Genomic DNA, 21,022 nt, shown 5'->3' with positions numbered 1-21,022 from the left:
TTACTGATACTTCAGTTTGCCCCATTGCTATGGTGTAACAAACACAGTTCTAATTTCTGGCACGAAAGCTGCATATAGGTAATTCATGTTTTTTTTGTTTTGTTTTGTTTTTAAAGCCACCTTGCTGATCAAAAAAAAGAATAGATTTCCCCATCCACACATTGGAGGTGGATGAAGCAATCCTCCCCACTTGCACTATTGTATTCTGACATTGGGACTCATTTCCACTGCCAGAATATTGTACATTGCACTGCATGAGCTGATCAAGAATTGTCCCATTCAAGAATTGATCACCAGGTGACCATAGATGTCTCGAAAATTCGGCCGGTCCCTGCTGAACCAGATACATTTTTATCTATAGCCAGCTTTAGACCTGATGTTCCAAGTGTACTTACTGTAGATCTGAGGGGGACATGCAAGGAAATTAAAAAACAACATTTTTGCTTGTACATGATTGGATGATAAAAATCTTCCCCTCAGATCTAAAGCGACTGCACTTCCAATGCACTTGTAATGTACCATGGATTTGCCTTTAGTAAATAAACCCGTGTCAGTAAATTTTGACCACATACAAACAATGCAAGGTACTGATTGGGCAATCATTTCTTTCTAACTTCGTCAACACACAGAAAAAAAGTAGTTGTAATTGAATCGATCTTACTGCAATGGGCTATACTACTTCCCTGATTTGAGTGCTTTGCTAAGAGGCTTCTACAGAGAGATAACAAGCAAATGAAACTCCTATTATTAAAAAAAATAATAACCTAAGCTAATGCAAAAATATTGATTCAGAGTGGGTAGTATACAGTTTCTGAAATTCAATATTGCCAGTTCTGGACACATATATTGGAATATTATCATTGACTCATTTGTATCAGAATGTATTTATTTAGTACTTGTCATAATTACTAAACTTTACATGTGGTACATATATGTAATATTGTGTGAACACAGATGTCTCCAGTAAAAGCATTACTGACATTTTGTATCATACTGTATTTCTAACAGTACACCTTTGTGCTTTTATTAAACGTTTAAGAAAACCAAAACAGTACGTACTATAACAAATAGTATTTTTTTTTTCACTTTAACCATCATAGTCTAATGCTGGCCATACACTATACGAAAAATCGGCCACAATTTGGGCATTTAGACAGTTCGTTCATTTTTCGGCCAGTTAATGGGCACAAATAGGTAATCGGTTGGGATGTTTCTGAGCCCAAAAAATGAGGGACATGTTTGGAAATTTTCTGCTGAACAAACGATAAATTGAAAGGTTAATGTGTTTCCTGTCCAAACTCTTTGCACTAGGTATATGTAAAAAAACAAACAAAAAATTTATTAATTTATGTCCATTGAATGATTTATCGGTCACTACATGATGGCACTATCATTTGCTCTCACAGCCGAATGTTTGTTTTTCGAAAATGGGTTTGAACGATTTTTCGTATAGTATATGGCCAGCATTAGGCTAGTCAGACACAAGAAAAAATTCCAGAGACTTTTAATTACCCTTTAATCACAAATCAATGAAACAGATAGAGGTACCTACCACCACCACTTATATAATTTCATTATTTCATTGTTTGGAGAAAAACTGTTGGTGGTATGTTGCATCAGCAGCGTGGCAATTTTTTTGCAGTTGACTAAAAACTGGTATGTGTCCAGTACTGGATATTAAAAATCAATTCAAATAAGACTGTCATGAAAACGAAACACACTACATCTTTATCACTATTTTCAATTCACTGTGAAAGAATATTGGAGAAGCATACATTAAATAATGTAGAATGAAGTAAGGATTTATATTGTTTACTGTTGCAGAAGTTCGGTGTGTGTTCGTTTTGATTTTTTTTTTTGCGGTATTTGGATATATTTTTACAGATTTATTAAAGAGAACTAGTACTGCACTAGTACTAGTAGTAGGTTTAGGAGTACATAGTACCTACTGGAGTGGAAGCAGTACTCACATTTGCAAAACACCAAAAAATTTGCACCTGTATCAAAAAATATTACCTGCCAATTACACTCCAAGTGCCTGCATATCAGACCCATTTTTCCATGAATGCTCCAAGATCCCCTCGAAAATTTGTGTGCTCTTGTATGCCAATAGCTTTTAGAGTGAACCGCTCTTCCTTTTCCCTACTTCCTTCTTTGCCTATTGGCTCATCGCTGTGATGGGCAGCCTTAGTAGTAAGTTACCAGTAGAAGGGTTGCAGACCTGGAAACTAGGCAGAGAATCAGAGAATCCCTGTTTGCAGGACACTGCTCTACATTCTGTATTGTACTTTAAAATATTTGTTACAGAAACACTTTAGGGCAGGGATATGCAATTAGCGGAACTCCAGCTGTTGCAGAACTACAATTCCCATGAGGCATAGCAAGACTCTGACAGCCACAAGCAAGAGGCAGAGGCATGATGGGACTTGTAGTTTTGCAACAGCTGGAGGTCCGCTAATTGCATATCCCTGCTTTAGGGTGTTAGCTTTAAAGCCAACTAAGGCGTTTGGTCTGCTTTAATCATTTCATTACTTTGCATATTCGACCAGTAAAATATGCCTTTTTAAGTTGTTATAAACCCTTTACAACCACTTTTTGCTACAGGTAAGCCTATAACAAGGCTTACCTGTAGCTGCCCCAGGTATCTCTTAAACCTACACTGTTTAAGAGATATTTCTATATCTGCATGTGCCGATGTCATTGGCACATGCGCAGTGAAGCAACGTACTTGCCATTGCTTCAGTTAGTGGGCCGTTACCGATTGGCTCCCACATGGGAGTGACGTCATCACGGCTCCGTGATACCCAGAAGTAACTCTGGGAACGATGTCGCTGGCCAGAGCAGGGTACGAGGAGCACTGTGGGGGCTTTGATCTAGGGTAAGTAATTCATAATGAGCTAGTATGCTATGCATACTAGCTCATTAAGACTTTATCCTGTAGATTTTTTATTTTTTTTATTTGTGTGGGTTTACAACCACTTTAAGTAGAGTACACACTATAAGAAAATAGGGCAAACGGTTGTCCGATTTTCCTTGCTGTTTCATCGCAAGTTGGAAACGAGGATGGAAATAATGTAGGAAAGTTCTTGTACAACAAAGGCTTTTTTTTTTGTGTTTCTGATCATGTGCAGTCTTTCGTTTCTGATTTTTCTTGTATGAAAATCGTACAAAAACAGTACACATTAAACAAAAATCATTCGTTTTGTTCCCGTTTGAGAAAAATTCTGGAGTTGGTCCCTTTGGGAATCACACTTCATCAGAAAATCGTGCGATCATTCCTCGGATGAAAATGTTGGTCTGATTTTCTTATAGAGTGTACCAGCCATTAGTGTCCATGTAGAAAGACAACAACAGTGCTGCATAACATGTTGGTGCTACAGAAATACAATAAATAATAATAATAACACTGGAAGAAAGGAACATCCTACTTAAGCCATATAAAGTAGGATTTTATTTACTCACCGTAAAATAGTTTTCTTTGAGTCCAATGAGGACACAGGAGTTCCGATACTGTTGGACATCCAAAAGCAGTCCAACTGAGGGATGGGCAATAGAGCAGCAATCACTAAGCAGCTCAACACAAGAACTGGAGACTGCCTGCTGCTTAGTTGCCACCTGAGGACCAATCTGAGCCTATGACTAATCTGATTAGAAAAAGCCACCTACCAGATAGGGGAACCTGTCAAAAGGACAAGAGGTCAGACACAGAGAATTAACTTGCTGCTCAAGATTTTGGTCATCGCCAGAAAGAATGACTCCACACTGAAGGGGACCTTAACCTGAACTATCAAGAAGGTGATCAATCAAAACCCACCAAAAAAAGGTGAAACCATAACAAATTCCCATTAGGGAAGAGAAGATCAGAATTAATCAAAATGTTGTCTACACCAGTGGTGGAGAGATCTGTTTTGAGGGATCTGACCCATTCTGTCATGGTTTGACAGATTAGGGTTACAGCCAATACAAAATGGAGAGCAAAACCTACCAGAGCAAACTATGAGTCTAACTGCTGGTCAGAAGAATTCTTAAAGTTTTACATGCCTTCTACAGATTTAGCATATTTGTTAAGGTGGGTCACTGGGAGATCCATAGTTCACAAAAGTCACCATTTAACAAATTCCCTCTGGAAGTTCCAACACACTTCTGTTAAAAAAAAAAAAAAAAAACTGTTCCAACACACTTTCAGGTGAAGACCAGGACCCTACCAGGTACTTCCAGTTTGCATAGAGGAATACCTCGGACAGCAGTGTAGCTGAAAGGCCTTCGCAGCTGTAGGAGCTCTGAAAGACCCAATGCTGGACACAGCAGGCTAATCCTTAAAATGCAGGGTAGTATGCACTGCATCAAAGTCTGAAATTACCCCTTGTAATTCTGAGGCAACAGATGGAAAACAGCAGTGCCCCAAAAACAGCCTCTTCAGAGATAAACTGTTGGCAGTCTGAATCCAAGTCAGGGATAGTCACAGTGATCGATAGCTCAGCCTGCCTGTTCTAAGGCCAAAAACTCTTCCCAGGATGGCAACAAGGCACACTTCTGCAGCCAGTATCCATTAAGACTTGAATGCAGTAAAGGCCCCTGACAGCAGCATAGGGGTCCCAGCCTTAACCAATGCAGGTGATGGAAGCTCAGATGATGTAAACCTTACAACCACCGGGTCACTAGAAATTAGTTTGCAGGGGTAGTTTCCTTCAGATTCAGAAACCATAATGGGTATATCAAACAGGATCACCCATAACTACAGGGCTGTGCCCTGTGTGTCTAGACATGTTTCAACTGCATAGCAGTGATGCAGCTAGGCCCAAAGTGTGAGGCAGGGGCCACAGGATCAGACAGAAGTAGCAGGAAATGGTACTTCCTCTATGCTGAATGGCAGGAAAGCATGCACAAAACGCCACTCAGCGAATGGCTTCAGTGCTTAGTCACTCAGTGTTAACCCTAACTGCGGTAAAACAGGTGGTTTGGGAAATCTGAAAGGCGTCCAGTGGTTGTGGGAAATCTGAAAGGTGTCCAGCAGTGCAAATTGTGAGGTAACTTCCAATATTTCAGCCTAACTGGCCTTACTCAACAGAGTTTTCAGAGACAGGATAAGTGCTGAGGCAATGCTACTGCTCTGAAACTGAAAAGCACTCCACCACAAACTTTTAAAGTGTATGAAGGACTGTAAAAAGTGCCATAACTTTAAAGTTGATAGAAGGAGAATAAAACTGAAGAAAAAACACTAGGTAAGACTGGTTAAACTTTTCTCCGCAGAGATGAAGTCTGTCCATCCTTCTAGGACACTAGCAAAAAGCTGAAGCATTTTGGGTAGAGGATCCTAGGACAGCCTACGATTATTTGTTTGCCAGTGTCTGATTAGACACTGGACTCCTGTAGGTGTCCCCCAATGGACAAGAAAGAAATTACACAGCTACAACAGATATAAAGTGGATCAAAACCTGAGATTGTATATACTGTAAAAGGAAGGAATGTCTAGCCTATTCTTAGTCAGAATAGCAGCGTGACCCTAAAGGAATGGCTGTTTTTTCTAAGGCACACTTTGTGCTGAGCTGACACTTCACATGCACAGTAATCTCAGTGCATCCAGTATGTCAAGAGGCCACTCTATTTCACATTGCAATCATTCTATAATATATAATAGCCTGCCATCACCTACGATTGTTTTTCTATGCAGCTATTATTTATACAAAAAAATGCCAGTAAAAATACAGATTAAACGTGGCAAAAGAATTTACATGTCAGTTCGAGTGTAAATCTTTAACATTTGTCATCCAATTTCCTTACTCAAATTACATGAAATAAATAAAGTATGTAAATATAAGTGTCTTTACACAAGTCTGTCTTAGTGCGTATCCACATGCAGCATGGCCTTGCATTACATAGAATACAGTATATGTTTTCACAGTTTTTTGTAAGAAGGAAACTCATCTATTATTGAAAGTAGCACAGTTTACAGCACTTATTTATTGCCATTGCAGTTTGATAAATGTTTGTATTAGACCACGGCAAAAAATATGGCATATGCTTATGGTACCTAAAAAATTCAATAATAAAGAGGAAATAATAATAACCTGTAATAACTCAAACCTCAGTTACTGTATTCAGACAAATAGGAATAGGTAATGTGGTCATTATGTGTTATTGCACTATACCATATTTGTGTTTTGTACTTCCTGTATACGTGAAAAAGATGCATACACAGACCAAAATAACTCCCGTTATTGACCGATAAATGCTCAGCAAAGAGCACTTTCCAATATAACCAGAGCTGTAGATACTGCTGTGCAATGGCTGCAATAGCAAATGCACTATGTCATTGTACAATCACTTAGTCTATTGGATCAGACAGACAGACCTTCTAGTATATGGGCACCTTTACACCCCCCATAAGTCGGCAATCACAGTTCTGTGTGAGGCAATTTTACACAAGGGTCAGGGACTTCTTTCCCCATGTTTCTCCTGGGTAGGGCAGTCCATTTAAATGAATGTGCTGCCCTACACGTGCACCCACACATGCATAGATTTGAACCAAGGCTAGGTGTAAGCACCTCAAGATGCCTGCTATGACCTTACATGTTCCTCTTCAATTTAGTTTTACTTTGTTACTGGAGCCTCATTTTTTGGCTAAATCCCAGCCAATTGCCTTGCCACTTCAGTGAGACTGGTGCATTAAAAGAGGTTATATGGAGACCTACCGGGAAGCTTATGTAGCACCTGACTGGCCCTTCAACAAGAAGGAATGTGTGGCAAGTAAACAAAGTCTCCAATGGCATCATTATAATGATCTCATCATAAATGCCAACAATGAAACCATAAAAAGTAGTTATTTATAGTGACATAGGTAATCAGAAACCACTCCATTAATATGTTTTCATGCACTGATGCAAACATTTGATAAGTGAGCAGGTTGTCTTGCATGAAAAAAAAAAGCCAATATTCATTTGACATATTGGGGCTAAAAATGAACATATCAAACCTAAACAAAACACACCGTATTCAGATGACAGCAGTTTTTTTTCTTTTTACACATGCTCAATTGTGGCTTGTATTAACAAATGTAGAGTTAGATTTGTAGTCATGTGTGGATGTCTGACTTTCATTACTGCACCAAATGACTAAATATATAGAGTGCAAGCCCATTTTCTCTAGTTTGCAAATGCCTCTATAGATCCTAAGTGCCTCCTATATACTTCATGTCTTTATATGCTAAAACATTATTAAATACATTATATGGTACATACTAAAAAATAAGGAGCCAGCCTAAAACAGCTGGGCAACGAATTACACCACTAAATGATTCTTACAAATTTGTCTCTAATATATTTACAAAATGAAAGATCATTATTTTCCATACTAAACAATTAGTATTTGTGATTTTAGTGCAAACAACCTTTTAACTCGCCCAGTAACTCTGGAGAAGGCATCACTACAGCTCTTGTACTGTATGAAGTTTTTAGTACACTTTAAATATTGATATACATGATTAACAGTCTGTGAGTCACACTTGCAGTGCATTTCAGAAGTTATTTGGTCCAAGGTGCAGTTTGGTTTTTCATGCCATAATTGCAGCATCTCACCACCAAGTGATCTTGAATTCATAGATTGGACGCTTGCAGTAATAGTGATTAACAAGGTGCTTGTCACACACTCCAATGCATTGGTGTTCCACGGAGATGCCCCTCTCAGACAGGTCACTAACTATACAGTGCAGAAGATCATATACATCTGCCACTGCTTCCCAGGGACCAAAAGACACATCTACCTCGCAGTGGTGCTCAAAGTGCTTTGACTCAGTCTCACTCCTCTCAAATCGTAGTGCATTAAATTGAGGGCACTCATAAGGGGTAATAGGCATCTCTTCCTTGAAGACACAGACCTTCAGCTTAGCAAATCGTGCCTTTCTCTGGATAGCCCGCAGCTTTCCAATTTCAATGATGCGCTCCAAGTGATCTTTAAAAGAAACGTTTTAGAAACATTTAATTCCAATCAAAATACTCTGATTTGTAAATTCTGTAAACATGGCTTTGTGATACTTAACCTTCAATATACTCTTTAAAAAAGCCTACAGCAGTAACGGCGAACCTTGGCACCCCAGATGTTTTGGAACTACATTTCCCATGATGCTCAATTATACTGCAGAGTACATGAGCATCATGGGAAATGTAGTTCCAAAACATTTGGGGTGTCAAGGTTCCCCATCACTGGCCTATAGCAATACATGTTTCACACTGATCAACACATCTTTAATGTACAAGTGAAAACAAATCTCTTTTCAAGGGATCGACATTAATTATGATTAAAAACACAAAATATAACTTGAGACCCTTTCAAGTTAGTGTTTAGGATAGTGCTTCTCAACCTGGGGGTCGAATGATGATTTTCCAGGGGTCACCAAATACTTGGCTGTTCCTGAAGCCTGCACCACTCTCCCAGCCAATTTGCGGCCGCCCAGCAGGGCTGTCCCTGAAGCCTGTGGCCGCCCACTCAGCCTCTTCGCAGCCACCCATTCAGTTCACGGCATGGCTGGGGGGCAGAGACTAGAGGTCTGCTGACTGGTGAAGAATGTGAAATGGGAGGGGCTGAAGGAGACACGATCTCCTGATTTTGGCATATGTGTCACTGTGAGACACCACAAAGTCGGAGACACATTTGAAGCCAGAGACACAGTGAGTAACACTACCTGTGATTATAGTTACCATTAAAAGTCCCCACTACAGTTCTCAGATCAGCAGATGACCTTGATAAAGAGCACCTAAGTTGGCTGATCAGAACTTCCCACCAGCACTGCCACTCATCTCACCCCCCCCCCCCCCCCCCCCCCCACCAGCACTGCCACTCATCCCAACTCCACACCAGCACTGTCACTCATCCAATTCATCCTACTCCCCAAGGCGTAAGAGAAGGAATAAAAATAGAGAATACATGGAAGGGAAAGGAATAGAGGGGGAGGAACAAAGAAAAAGGAAGAGAAAGAATAAGAGAAAGAACAAGCAAGACGGCTAGAAAGGGATGGGGAGAAAAAACTAAAAATGAGGATAGAGAGAGATAAAAGGGAAAGAAAGGAGAACAAAGAGAAAGAATGGTACATCCTAAAATTTACCATATGGGGTTTTAATACTGTACGAGTGGAAGGGACTCAGGGAGCGCTAAATGTCCGTGGGTTAGGGGTACAAATTACTTGTCTTGCCTTGGGTGCTGACAATCCATGCTATGAAAATAATTTTACTGTTAGGGGTCCCCACAACTTGGGAAATGTTATCAAGGGGTCACGGCACTAGTGAGGTTGAGAACCGCTGGTTTAGGAAGTAATGTACTGTAAGCCTTGATTCTGTGATTGGGTTTATATCAGTTTTGCATAGCTGCACACTACAGTTTTGCCCCATTCCTCTTTGCAAAACCGCTCTAGCTCTTTTAGGTTTTATGGAAATCATAAGTAAACTGCCTTTTTCTTTTTCATGTCCAACCTTAAGTTCTGTATTGGATGTAGATTTGGACTCAATTTATCCATTTTTTGAACATGAACATTGCTGTTTCGAAGCCATTCTTGTGTAATTTTGGTTTTATGCTTGCAGCAACTGTCTTGCTGGAAGTCAAATTTCTAACAAAGGCTCATGGTTCCCTGCAAAGGTAAAGCATAATGGACTACTATGCATCGCATAGTAGTCCATTATGTGTCACTTACCTGACACAGGAGCCAGCAAAGTCACTGCTGTCCCCTGTAGTCCGGAGCATCCATCTTCTCGATGGGTCTCGCTGCTCCGCCGCTGTCATTCGAGGAAGCCGCGGTGCCTGTCTTTTGGCAAATATCTCTTAAACCGTGTAGGATATGCACATCACATATCATAGTCTTCCATTCATAAAAAGGAGGAGGGGAATGGGTCTAGCAGTGAGACATCCAGAGGCATCTGCTTGAATCCAGAAGATGGCATCACAGAAGAAAATGGCAGTGCAGGACCCAATCAGTGACAGAAGAGAAGTGGATCTCAGCAGGGCAACATTGGATCCCCTGAGTGGGTGAGTATCTGAATTGTGCACAACCCAGGATCAGGTAAACAGGGATATAAAAAATACATATATAATAGGAGGAGGAGAGTGAAGTGAAGTTCCTCTTTAGATAGCAAAACTAAAGAAACCAAATTTAATTATGAGCATTTATCATTTCTCTCTGAAAGCTCTATATCCTAAATTGTTAGGTTACACATATGTACGTTACCTTTGTAGTACGGCATCAAGTCAAGAAATGCTTGTCTGACTTTCTCTCCAGTAAGTGGTTGCATTTTGTCCAAGAGGTCAAGCAGCGGCCCAACTGAGTAGTACTGGGCCTCCTTGTACACCATTTTCACACGTTCTCGAGGAGGAAGTTCTCCGCACCGTAAGAAATTCAGGATGTCACTAATAACACAAGCATTTATTTATAATGGTGCAAAAAACAGGTTAAATGAAATGAACAATTTTAAGAGAATAATCTGTGCTGCTATTTACTGTATGTGCAACAACTTTATAACATATTAATACCCTGCTGTGTGAAGTGTTTCTGGTGCATTCTTGTTCATTTTGAATGACTAACACTGCAATGTTTATATAAGTGCTACACGTTATTATCCTCTGTGCAAAGGAGGCACAGTAAGTACACATGTGCAGGACTTTTTTTTTTTTCAATTCCATTCAGTTCTCTTGTAGGATAATTATGTTAAGGAAAATAAATACAATTTTTCAGGTGAGCTGGAAACAGGAAATGTGTTATAACTTGCACAAACATTGCTGTTTGTTGAAGAGACCCTGTTATCAAAATAGCAAGCAAAAGCACAGAAAAATCTAGTCATTTAAATGCTCAGTAGCAATGTTTTTCCTTTCAATAAAATATTTTTGTATTCGCTTGCAATGTGCCTTTGAACTTGCTAGAAAAGGGGACCACTCCAGGAGAATCAATTCCCTAGCACAGCCCCCTCTCTGCTTGAACATCATAGCCCTGAGGGCACTGATGAGGCTCCACTGATGGGCACTGATAGGTGGTACTGATGGTCACTGATAGGCGGCATGGAGAGGTGGCACTGATAAGTGTAACCAGTGGCATCGCTAGGGGGGCACCCGCCAGAGGATGACACCAGGCTGAGACTGGCACCGGAGCCGCGGCTCACTCCTTCCCTTACAGATCTCCTCAGCTGCATGCAATGTGCGGGGAGAGTGGTGGAGGAGGGAGTGAGGCAGAGACGGAGGTGTCTGGAGTCTGACACTGATTGGAGGGGGCTGGAGAAGACCCTATCTCCTGATTTCAGCATAGGTGTCACTGCTACGAGACACCACAAAGTCAGAGACCCAGTAAAGTCTGAGACACAGTGAGTAACACTACCTGTGATTAGAGTTCCCATTAAAAGTCCCCACTACAGTTCTCATATCAGCAGATGACTTTGATTAACCTCCCTGGCGGTATGATTATTTCAGGTTTTAGGTGCTGAAAGCGGTACAATTATTTTGCATGGAAATTTGGCGTTTTATATTGTAGACCTGTAATTCTTAGGAATAACTCACTGAAATCTGTCCAAGCAGACATCCTGGGTATGATAAAGTTTGAAAAATTAAATCATAAATTATAATATAATAAATAACTATAAATAATTATACCAAATAATAATATAACAATAATAAAAATGATTCAATAATGTAATCACATCAAAAACACTGAAATTTGCTCAGTTGCAGAATTGTCACTGTCATTACTTTTCAGTATTTGATGACGGATCTCCCCACAAATCGCTATCACTCAATTCTGCGAGTGATTCCAATTTATTATCGCTGTTTTCTAGCTGGTCTAAAATCATTTTTGATGTAAAGGGACAGTTTTGATTGCTATGGACAATCTCCAGTTTCCAGGCATAAAGAACAGTTTTTATATTATAAAACTGCATGCAGGACACTGGACAGACCAATAGGGACAAAGGGGATGTGAAATGATTACATACAGCAATGTAATCTGTAAGATTACATTATACTTTATGTATACTGTGTGTTTCACTTTTTGAATTTGGCGCCGTTCTCCGTCCCCGTGCGTCGCAACGCTCGCAGGGAACGGAGATCGGCTCTGTGATAGATCAAGCGGAGCACGGCTCGCTCATACAGCGGGGGGGACATAGCTGGATCCGAGGGAGAAGGTAAGTAACATCTCCCTGCATTCAGTGATGCGGTCCTGAGTCTGGCTCGGGGTTACCGCTTTTGGTACAAAAATCTCCACCCCAAACCAGACTCGGGAATACCGCCAATGAGATTAAGAGCACCTAAGTTGGCTCATCAGAACTCCCCCCAGCACTGCCATTCATCCCAACTCCCCACCAGCACTGCCACTCATCCCATTCCCTCCACCCCCCAAGGCATAAGAGAAGGAATAAAAATAGATATAACATGGAAAGGAGAGGAAAAGGGGGGGGACAAAGAAAAAGTGAGAGAAAGAATAAGAAAAAGACGGCTAGAGAGAGGAATGGGGGGGGGGACAAGAAATTAGGATAGAGACAAAAGGGAAAGAAAGAAGAAAAAAGATAAAGTGTTGTACATCCTAAAATGTACCATAAGGGGTTTTAATACTGTAAAAGGGGAAGGGACTAAGGAAGCGCTAAATGTCTGCAGGTTAGGGGTGCAAATTGCTTGTCTTGCCTTGGGTGCTGACAACCCATGCTACGAAAATAATTTTACTGTTAGGGGTTCCCACAACTTGGGAAATGTTATCAAGGGGTCACGGCACTAGAGGGGTTGAGAACCACTGACATATAGCAACATATATGGCTCCGTTCACATCTTACAGGCGTTTTTTGCAGTGTTTTTGTACAAGCATTTTTGTACAGGCATTTTGAAGTTCAAAGTGTCACCAATACCCAAAAACACCTAGATGTGAAAGGAGCCTTATAAATAAATGACCGCATTGTTTTAAAGTGGATGTAAACCCCCTCTCATCCTTTCTAAACTACTGCAATATTGGTTATCTAGAATGATATACATGCCTCCTGCATGTATACTTATCTGTCAAATGTCTCCCCTCTGTCTGCTATGAGACCCGAAAAAACTGCAGATTCTGTGGGTGGGTCTGTTTTCCAGGGCTCAGTGGGTGGAGTCGTGATGTCAGTAGACTCCGCGCCCACCTCTACACTCTCCTGTGTATTTCTTACACTGAACTTCTGCTATGATCACGAACATCCAGTCAAAACCCAGAAAAGTCCCCACATGACTTCAGCATGCCAAATCATGCTGAGGTGTAGAACAGCCAATCCTTGCAGAGCTGCTTAAGAAAGGAGTGGGGGTGGGAATTAAAAAATAATGCATGTCTTATGCCGCGTACACACAATGGGATTTTTGCCCAGCAAAAGACCGATGAGAGCTTTTCATCGGAAAATTAGACAGTGTGTATGCGCCATCGGAATTTAGCTGGCTGAATTCCTGCCAGCAAAATTTGATCGCATGTTCTCAATTTTCCAGATGGAAAAATTTCTATCGGAAATTCCGATCGTGTGTATGCAATTCCGACGCGCAAAAACTCACGCATGCTCAGATTCAACTACGAGATGGAAGCTACTGGCAACTAGGCATTGAACTTCCTTTTTCTAGTCCCGTCGTACGTGTTGTACATCACCGTGTTCTTGGCGGTCGGAATTTGGTGTTACCGCGTGTAGGCAAGACAGTTTGAGCGGAATTCCATCGGAATTCTGACGGGAAAACCATCAGAGCATTTTCCGACAAGAATTCCGATCGTGTGTACGTTGCATTAGGCTAGTGCACAAGATATGTAAATCACCTGTCAATCACAGCAAGGGGGAAGAACGACAAAGATTTCACAGTTTGTCTGTTTTATTTCACTGAAAAAAAGATATGAGGATTGCTCAGAGCTGGATTAACTTTTTGTAGCAAGACTGGGCACAGCTGATTTGAAATCCCATACACTATATTGTGCCAGACAAAAAAAATAAAATGGCGGTTTACATCCACTTTAAATAAAAAAAGGCCTGGACAACTCTGCATTGTTTACAAGATAAAACCTAATGCACAATTATGTGCGAGAAAGGAGAACCATAATCAAATCGCAAGAAAGAGACAGAAGCTGCCATTACTCTTGTGTACGTACCTACCCCTGGACGCCATCAGCATCAGCTGCTCAAGTAAAGCTTTCTCTAAATGCCCCAGAGATTAAGAATTGCTAAAGAAATGTCTACAAGCCCTGGCAAGCCTTCCAACTCCTGTACCCATGTAACAATTACAATTATCAGGAGACAATAGCAAGCTGGAAGGACTACGAGAAACAAGGTATTTTAAATGAATTAACCTAAAGCACATGTGAAGGCAACATATAAAAAAACATATTTCATTCATTTCTGCAATTCACGCACATTTACCTATGTTTTATCTCTTAAGTTTAAACACACTGCAAACATGAGAAAATAACTGTTGATATCCCACCTTCTTCTCTGACATGTATGTGTGGCTCTAAATTCCAATGCTCTACATCAGCCTTTCTCAAACTTTTCAACACAGAGGAACCCTTGAAATAGTTCTCCAGTCTTGGGGAACCCCTGCTGAAAATGAGAAATCTACAACTCATGATACATTAGTGTGATGGTCAGTGGGAAGAATGGTCCTTATACTTGTGGTCATTGGGAAGAATTACCCCTTACAGACAGCTAAAAAGATCAACGGTGTCGGTGGGAACTTATCTGAGAGGCAGAAATGGCCCAATGCTGAAGGAACCCCTAGCAACCTCTGGAGGAACCCTGGTTGAGAATCAATGCTACTTCACAAGATTGCAGGCAGCACCTGGTATTAAAATGGCCACTGCACCTTTAAGTGTTTAATATATGTGTCCATTGTGCACTGCTGGTATGCTGGATGTGCACTAACTGCATGCTCCCAGCACATTGACCGAGCTGCCCAACTTGGTGGGAGGGGTGCCCGATCATTTGACTGTTGTGACAGTAATTGTCAACAGCCTCCCATCATTTAGAATCCCTTAAACCCTTAAACCCCTTAAAGGGTCAGGAGGAGGTGTTGGCAAGGGGTTAAAGCGGCCTGCTTGGTTGATTTCTACCTACAGGTAAGCCTATAATAAGGCTGTGATCAGCTTTCTTTTGTTTTTATCTGGTGATCTGGCCAATAAGTCTGTTGCTTTTCAAAAGAACAAGCTCTCTTCCAGACGTATCAGTTTACAGGGATGAAATCATTTAACACTGACAGAAGTGCTTACAATAATTAGCTTTTATTTATTTATGTAAAATGTTTATCCTAAAAAGAAAAAAACCTATTTGCTATAACTGATTATAAAGTGTTAGCTGGAACTTAGCTTCTATTTGTTAATGTATTTAAATCTGCTAGTACAACTAACATCCCAACCCCCCCTTCACCCCCCCCCCCCCCCCAAAGACAGACAATGCTGCTGTCAAAAATGTCCCCTGTGCTTCTTTACCCAGAGTGGGGGCACTCTAATTAGGGCTGGTACAAAGATTTTTGACACCCTAGGCGAAACCTAATTTTGCTGCTCCCCCTTGGCTCCATCCCCTTTGCCCTGTTCATGTATAACCCTCCTTTTTATTGCAGCTCCCATCAAATGCAGCCTCACCAGCGCCCATCATTGCAGCCTCACCAGCACCCATTAATGAATGTTTTCTTGCTTCCATTCATTCGAGATTCGGGACACAGACACAGTCCTCTACCGCCGCTGCACCTCTGACACTATGTGTGAACAGAGTGTCAGCTGCCTGCTGATGCTGAAACTTAGTTGCTTGCTGCAGAGAGAAGAGAGTAGGAACACCAGTGGCCAGGCACCCTAGGCAGCAGTGCACCCTAGGCGACTGCCTAGTTTGCCTAGTGGTAGAACCAGTCCTGACTCTAATACAGGAGGTGCATTGCTGGCCAGATCACCAGGTGAAAACAAAGGGAAAACAGCCTAAAAAAGAAAACTAGTGCACACACCACATCTAATGATTGGTATGTTGTAATATATTACATTTGGGGTTTGGGGTTTTAATACCACTTTAATCACTTGCCTATTGGCAACTTTTACCCCCTTCCTGCCCAGGCCAATTTTCATCTTTCAATGCTTACATTTTGAAGGACAATTGGACGGTCATGCAACACTGTACCCATATGAAATTATTATAATTTTTCACACAAATAGATCTTTCTTTTGATGGCATTTAATTACAATTGGATTTTTTATTTTTTGCTAAACAAATGAAAAAAGATCTAAAATTAAGGAAAAAGAAAAATCACAGTTTGTTATAAAAGTTTGCAAACAGGTAATTTTTCTTCTTCCCTGATGTGTGCTGATGAGGATGCACTGATAGGCACTGATAGGCTGCACAGATGGGTGGCACTGATAGGTCCTGATGGGTGGCACTGATAGGTCACACTAATGGGCACTGATAAGGTGCCACTGGTGGGCACTAATGAGGCTGCACTGATAGGTGCCACTGATGGGCACTGATAGATGGCACTGATGAGGAGGCACTGGTGGGTATTGATAAGGCTGCACTGATACGTGCCACTGATGGGCACTGATAAGTGGCACTGATTGGCATTCAAAGGCAGCACTGATAGGTGGCACTGATATGCGACACTGATGGGAACTGATAGGTGGCACTGATGAGGCTGCACTGATAGATGGCACTGATAAATAGCACTGATGGGCACTGATAGGCGGCACTGCTGGGCACTGATGAGGAGGCACTGGTGGGCATTTATCAGGCACCACTGATGGGACACCTCCACTGATAATCAGGGCACTGATTATCAGTGTCCTGATTGTCAGTGCAGTCCCAACAGTGCCCACCAGTGCTGCCAATCAGTGCTCATCAGTGCTGCCAATCAGTGCCCATCAGTGCTGCTGATCAGTGCCTCCTCATCAGTGTCACCTATCAGTGCTGCCTATCAGTGCCCATCAGTGTGACTTACCAATGCATATCAGTGCCACCTATTAGTGCCCATCAGTACCAACTCATCAGTGTCACCTATCAGTGCCCATCAGTGTCACCTATCAGTGCCACCTATCAGTTCACATCTGTCTATCAGTGCCCTTAAGTGATAATCAGTGCCCTGATTATCAGTTCCTTTAACACAAGCCAGTTATTGTCTCTTTTCTCTCCTCCTCGCGCTGTCAGCATGAGGAAAGACAAGAAGATAACCAGCTTGTATTTACATCGTGATCGGCTGTCATTGAACACAGTTGTTCACATGGTAAAGGGTCGCTGGGATTGGCCCTTTACCCCAATCTGTGATCAGCTGAGTCCAAAGAGCAGCTCAATCACGGGAGGATGTCATATGACGCCCTGCCAGCAAAGTAAGTCCACGCTGTAGCCGTCTTTTGGCTATAGCATGGGCGGTAAGTGGATAAAGTATAACTAAAGGCAAAGCTTTTTTGTAGCAGAGATTAGTACACCTGGTAGTTTTTATTGCTGTCTGTGCCCCAAATTAGGGGGGTTCATCCTTTCTATTTGTTCCGTTTACTGTTATCACCAAAAGTGAATGTGAAAGAAAATCTTTAGAACAGGAATAGAGGGGAAATCTTCCAATGGGGGCATTAATTACGTTGACCCTGGTGACAACCATGGATTATCGCACTTTAGAGGGATTTCCTCTCACTTCCTGTCTTGACGACAGGCCAGACATTAGGGGAAATATCCCCTAAGGGGCACAGATGGAAAAAAAATGTACAGAGGCTTTAACCCTCCCTTATTTTATCCAAAATGTAAAAAAAAGTTTTGCCTATAGTTCTACTTTATCTAAGATAATACTGTACCAACCATAAATGGTATTTAACAAATTACTCAGCAATTAAGACTTTAATGCCATATAAATACCATAAACTCATGAAAACAACTTTGCCCCTCTCTTGAAACAAGGAGGTGACAAATCACATAAAAAGTGCCAAAACAAATGGGAAGGGCTGTGAGTCCAGCTATCTGATGCGCAGACCTGGTTTGAAGGGAGAGGCATGAACCACAAAACACTCATGAAAGTGGCATGAGGAGAAGTTTTCCTGCAGAAGCCACAAGTTAGGTAAGTGGACAGAAATTCTTAAAAGGGACCACGTCAACTGAATACAACCAGGGGAGAAGAAAAAAGGGGGAAGACTGGCCACCACAATCCCATGGAGGTGGAGAAGAAAGAAGAGTGGCCACCACAATCCCATGGAGGTGGAGAAGAAAGAAGAAGAGTGGCCAACACAATCCCATGGAGGTGGAGAAGAAAGAAGAAGAGTGGCCAACACAATCCCATGGAGGCGGAGAAGAAAGAAGAAGAGCGGACACCCCATCCCATGGAGGTGGAGAAGAAGAGTGGTCACCACAATCCCATGGAGGTGGAGAAGAAAGAAGAAGAGCGGACACCCCATCCCATGGAGGTGGAGAAGAAGAAGAGTGGTCACCACAATCCCATGGAGGTGGAGAAGAAAGCAGAAGAGTGGCCACCCCAATCCCATGGAGGTGGCCCCAAATAGACTGTTGACCCCTTACTATTTCTGATACATTACAGAGAACACAGACTCATCTCTCGCCCTCTTTCTAATCTCTATAGTTCCTCCTTGTGCCCAGGCAAAGAGCACAGGAATTTATCAGCTCACATCATTTCTGACACAATCAATGGGCATATTTTTTAAATGATCAAACAGATATACCAAAACAATGGTAAATTTAGTAAACCAAAAAAGAGAAAAAAGAAGAATTTCATTGCTGGGGTTTACATACTGTACAGTACACTTTAATGCTGTATATACACGGGGAGTTTTTTCATTCAACCCAGTGGGCTGATTAAAAAATCTGACAGATCGCTGTACTAGCAAAAGCAATGTCAGTTTGGCGATCTTCCCCACTGAGCTATTGTGTTCAGACGGGGGAGAAAAGCCCATGACACTACAAGGTGTCTCCATTACCTGTTTACTGAGCTAGCAGCTTTTATTTTATTTTTTCCCAAAGGTGTCCTAGTCGTGCACATAGAAAATGCTGTCTCCTATCAGTCTGGTGTATGTATGCTGCAGATCATTGATATCCACAGTACACTGCGCATAGAGGCCTCTTTTCATAAGGAGACTCTCTCATACTTATAATGTAATCATGTTTGGCACTGCTGAGATCCCACCCTCCAGTTATTTTTACCTTCAATGACAGGGGTCTCATGGGTGCTACTCTGTTCTGCCTTTGGAAAACAGGGAATGTTTATCTGCTGGCAATGCTACACACAATATCAGAGTTTATGAGGCTTTACCAATGCATGTGACCGAAGCTGCTAATCGCCAAGCATGAGGCAAGCAGATATCACTGCAAACTTCCCCAAAATATTTTGCTTGGCAAAACGGTTCTGCCTGATGCTAGCGGGTCCAATAAATGGCTAGTTTTATCAACCCTTAAAGATAGCCATACACATTTATGGGGAATCAATAGATTCATCCATCCACGCTGTTTAGTGGATGGGGGAATCAATAGATCAAAACAGTGTGGATGGATGAATCTCACCTGCTGCTTATTGTATTTAAAAAACCACAGCACCTGCAGCTGTCAGAATATCTTAACAGTGACTGCATTACAATACTGTCACTGTTTGGCCAACGATTTTCCAACAGGCAGCTTTAGATTGGATGAAACTGGAGCCATGTGTGGCCAGCCTTAGGCTTAAAGCATATCTTTCTGTTGGCACAAGACACTTTATTGAACTTATTTTAGCACCTTTTTGGATGTTTTGGATATGTATGGCTATTTTAAGTAATTTAGTTTAAGGATGAAATGATTAAAGATATAGACATAGCACTTGGCAATTACTGTGTTATTGGCGTATAACACTCACTTTATCACCCTAAAAATCGGGTACAATCGGGTACAAATAGTGCGTGCGTGTTATACGCCGATACTCCAATTTGGGCTGCCTGGGAGGGAACAGGGAGGGGACAGGACGAGAGCCGTCAGATTGCATACAGCAAGAATCTCCTGTTTACTCAGTGGCCTCTATAATAGGAAGTCCTGTCTCCTGGGCCGGCATTGGGCCAGTGTTCTGTCTATCATAGAATTTACTTACTTACTTACAAATGGGCACTGATCAGGTTGCATTTATGGCAAAGGTGAGGCTGCATATGGGCATTGATCAAGCTGCAATGATGGGCAATAGTGAGGCTGTAGATGGGCATTGATCAGGCTGCATTAATGGGCAATTATGAGGCTGCAGATGGCATTGATCAGGCTACAGATGGGCAATGGTGAGGCTGCATTGATGGGCACTGACCCTTATTTTGCTTCAAAGTTCTTCATTTAAAATGTAAGTTTTTATTCCTGAAACTTCCCTCTTAAAATGAAGGTGCGTGTTATACGCCTGTGCGTGTTATATGCCGATAAATACGGTATTTTGTTACATTGTATCAGCACATTTATTTAATAGTATTTGCTTACACTTCACATAATTACATTTTAATCTTCCCCAGTCTGTTCAGAGAAAGCGCTGTCACTACATATTGACTTATGCGTGTATGTCTACCTTTACTGAAGACAAGGACCTCCAGTCTAAATATAGACAGCCAGGCTCATTTTTCACGGTATAAATTACTCAACTGCTACACAGTGAAATCTTCAAAATAATCAACTATGAAAGTTACTTAATATTGTTAAATTAATGTTTTGAGTTGTTTTAATAGAACAAATTGACATACAAAGTTTTTTTCTGATAAAATAGCTGCTAGTTATAATTATCCTTAAGTACCATGTTGTGTCCCAATATATATATATATATATATATATATATATATATATATATATATATGTTACTATATCTTTCATAAACCTGTTATATTTGTCTTAAAGAGGAAGAGTCGCAATTCTCTACCAGCATTATATTTCTCCTTGGCGATTTAAAAAAAAATCTAAATTTTTCACTACTACTACTATACACATGTGTGATGAATAAAATCCTACATCCATGTCATTCGGCTGTATTCTCAAAGTGATTCCATTTAAATATACGTGAGGGAAAAAGGGAAAGGGGGGAAGGAGGTGATGGGGAAAAACGGAACTCCTAA

The 21,022-nt window shown here is 41.3% G+C and overlaps 1 protein-coding gene across 4 annotated transcripts in view; it reads right to left on the bottom strand.

Moving 5' to 3' along the window:
• Positions 1-865: 865 nt before the first annotated feature.
• KCTD7 (potassium channel tetramerization domain containing 7) overlaps positions 866-21,022 on the bottom strand; it is a 39,599-nt gene continuing 19,442 nt past the window's right edge. For all 4 annotated transcript variants that reach the window (XM_077482280.1, XM_077482282.1, XM_077482281.1 and 1 more), the window contains exons 3-4: positions 10,211-10,389; positions 866-7,947 (exon numbers count right to left, since the gene is read on the bottom strand). In XM_077482280.1, coding sequence (XP_077338406.1) covers positions 7,571-7,947; positions 10,211-10,389 — 556 coding nt within the window. In that variant the 3' untranslated portion in view covers positions 866-7,570. The remainder of the gene's footprint in view (positions 7,948-10,210; positions 10,390-21,022) is intronic.

Source organism: Lithobates pipiens, unplaced genomic scaffold (genome assembly GCF_037356315.1).
Source record: "Lithobates pipiens isolate NorthernLeopardFrog02 unplaced genomic scaffold, aLitPip1_a1.2 Scaffold_16, whole genome shotgun sequence".
In the NCBI taxonomy this organism is placed as follows: Eukaryota; Metazoa; Chordata; class Amphibia; order Anura; family Ranidae; genus Lithobates; species Lithobates pipiens.
The sequence above is the reverse complement of the archived record's forward strand: the minus strand, read 5'-3'. Positions and strand labels throughout refer to the sequence as shown.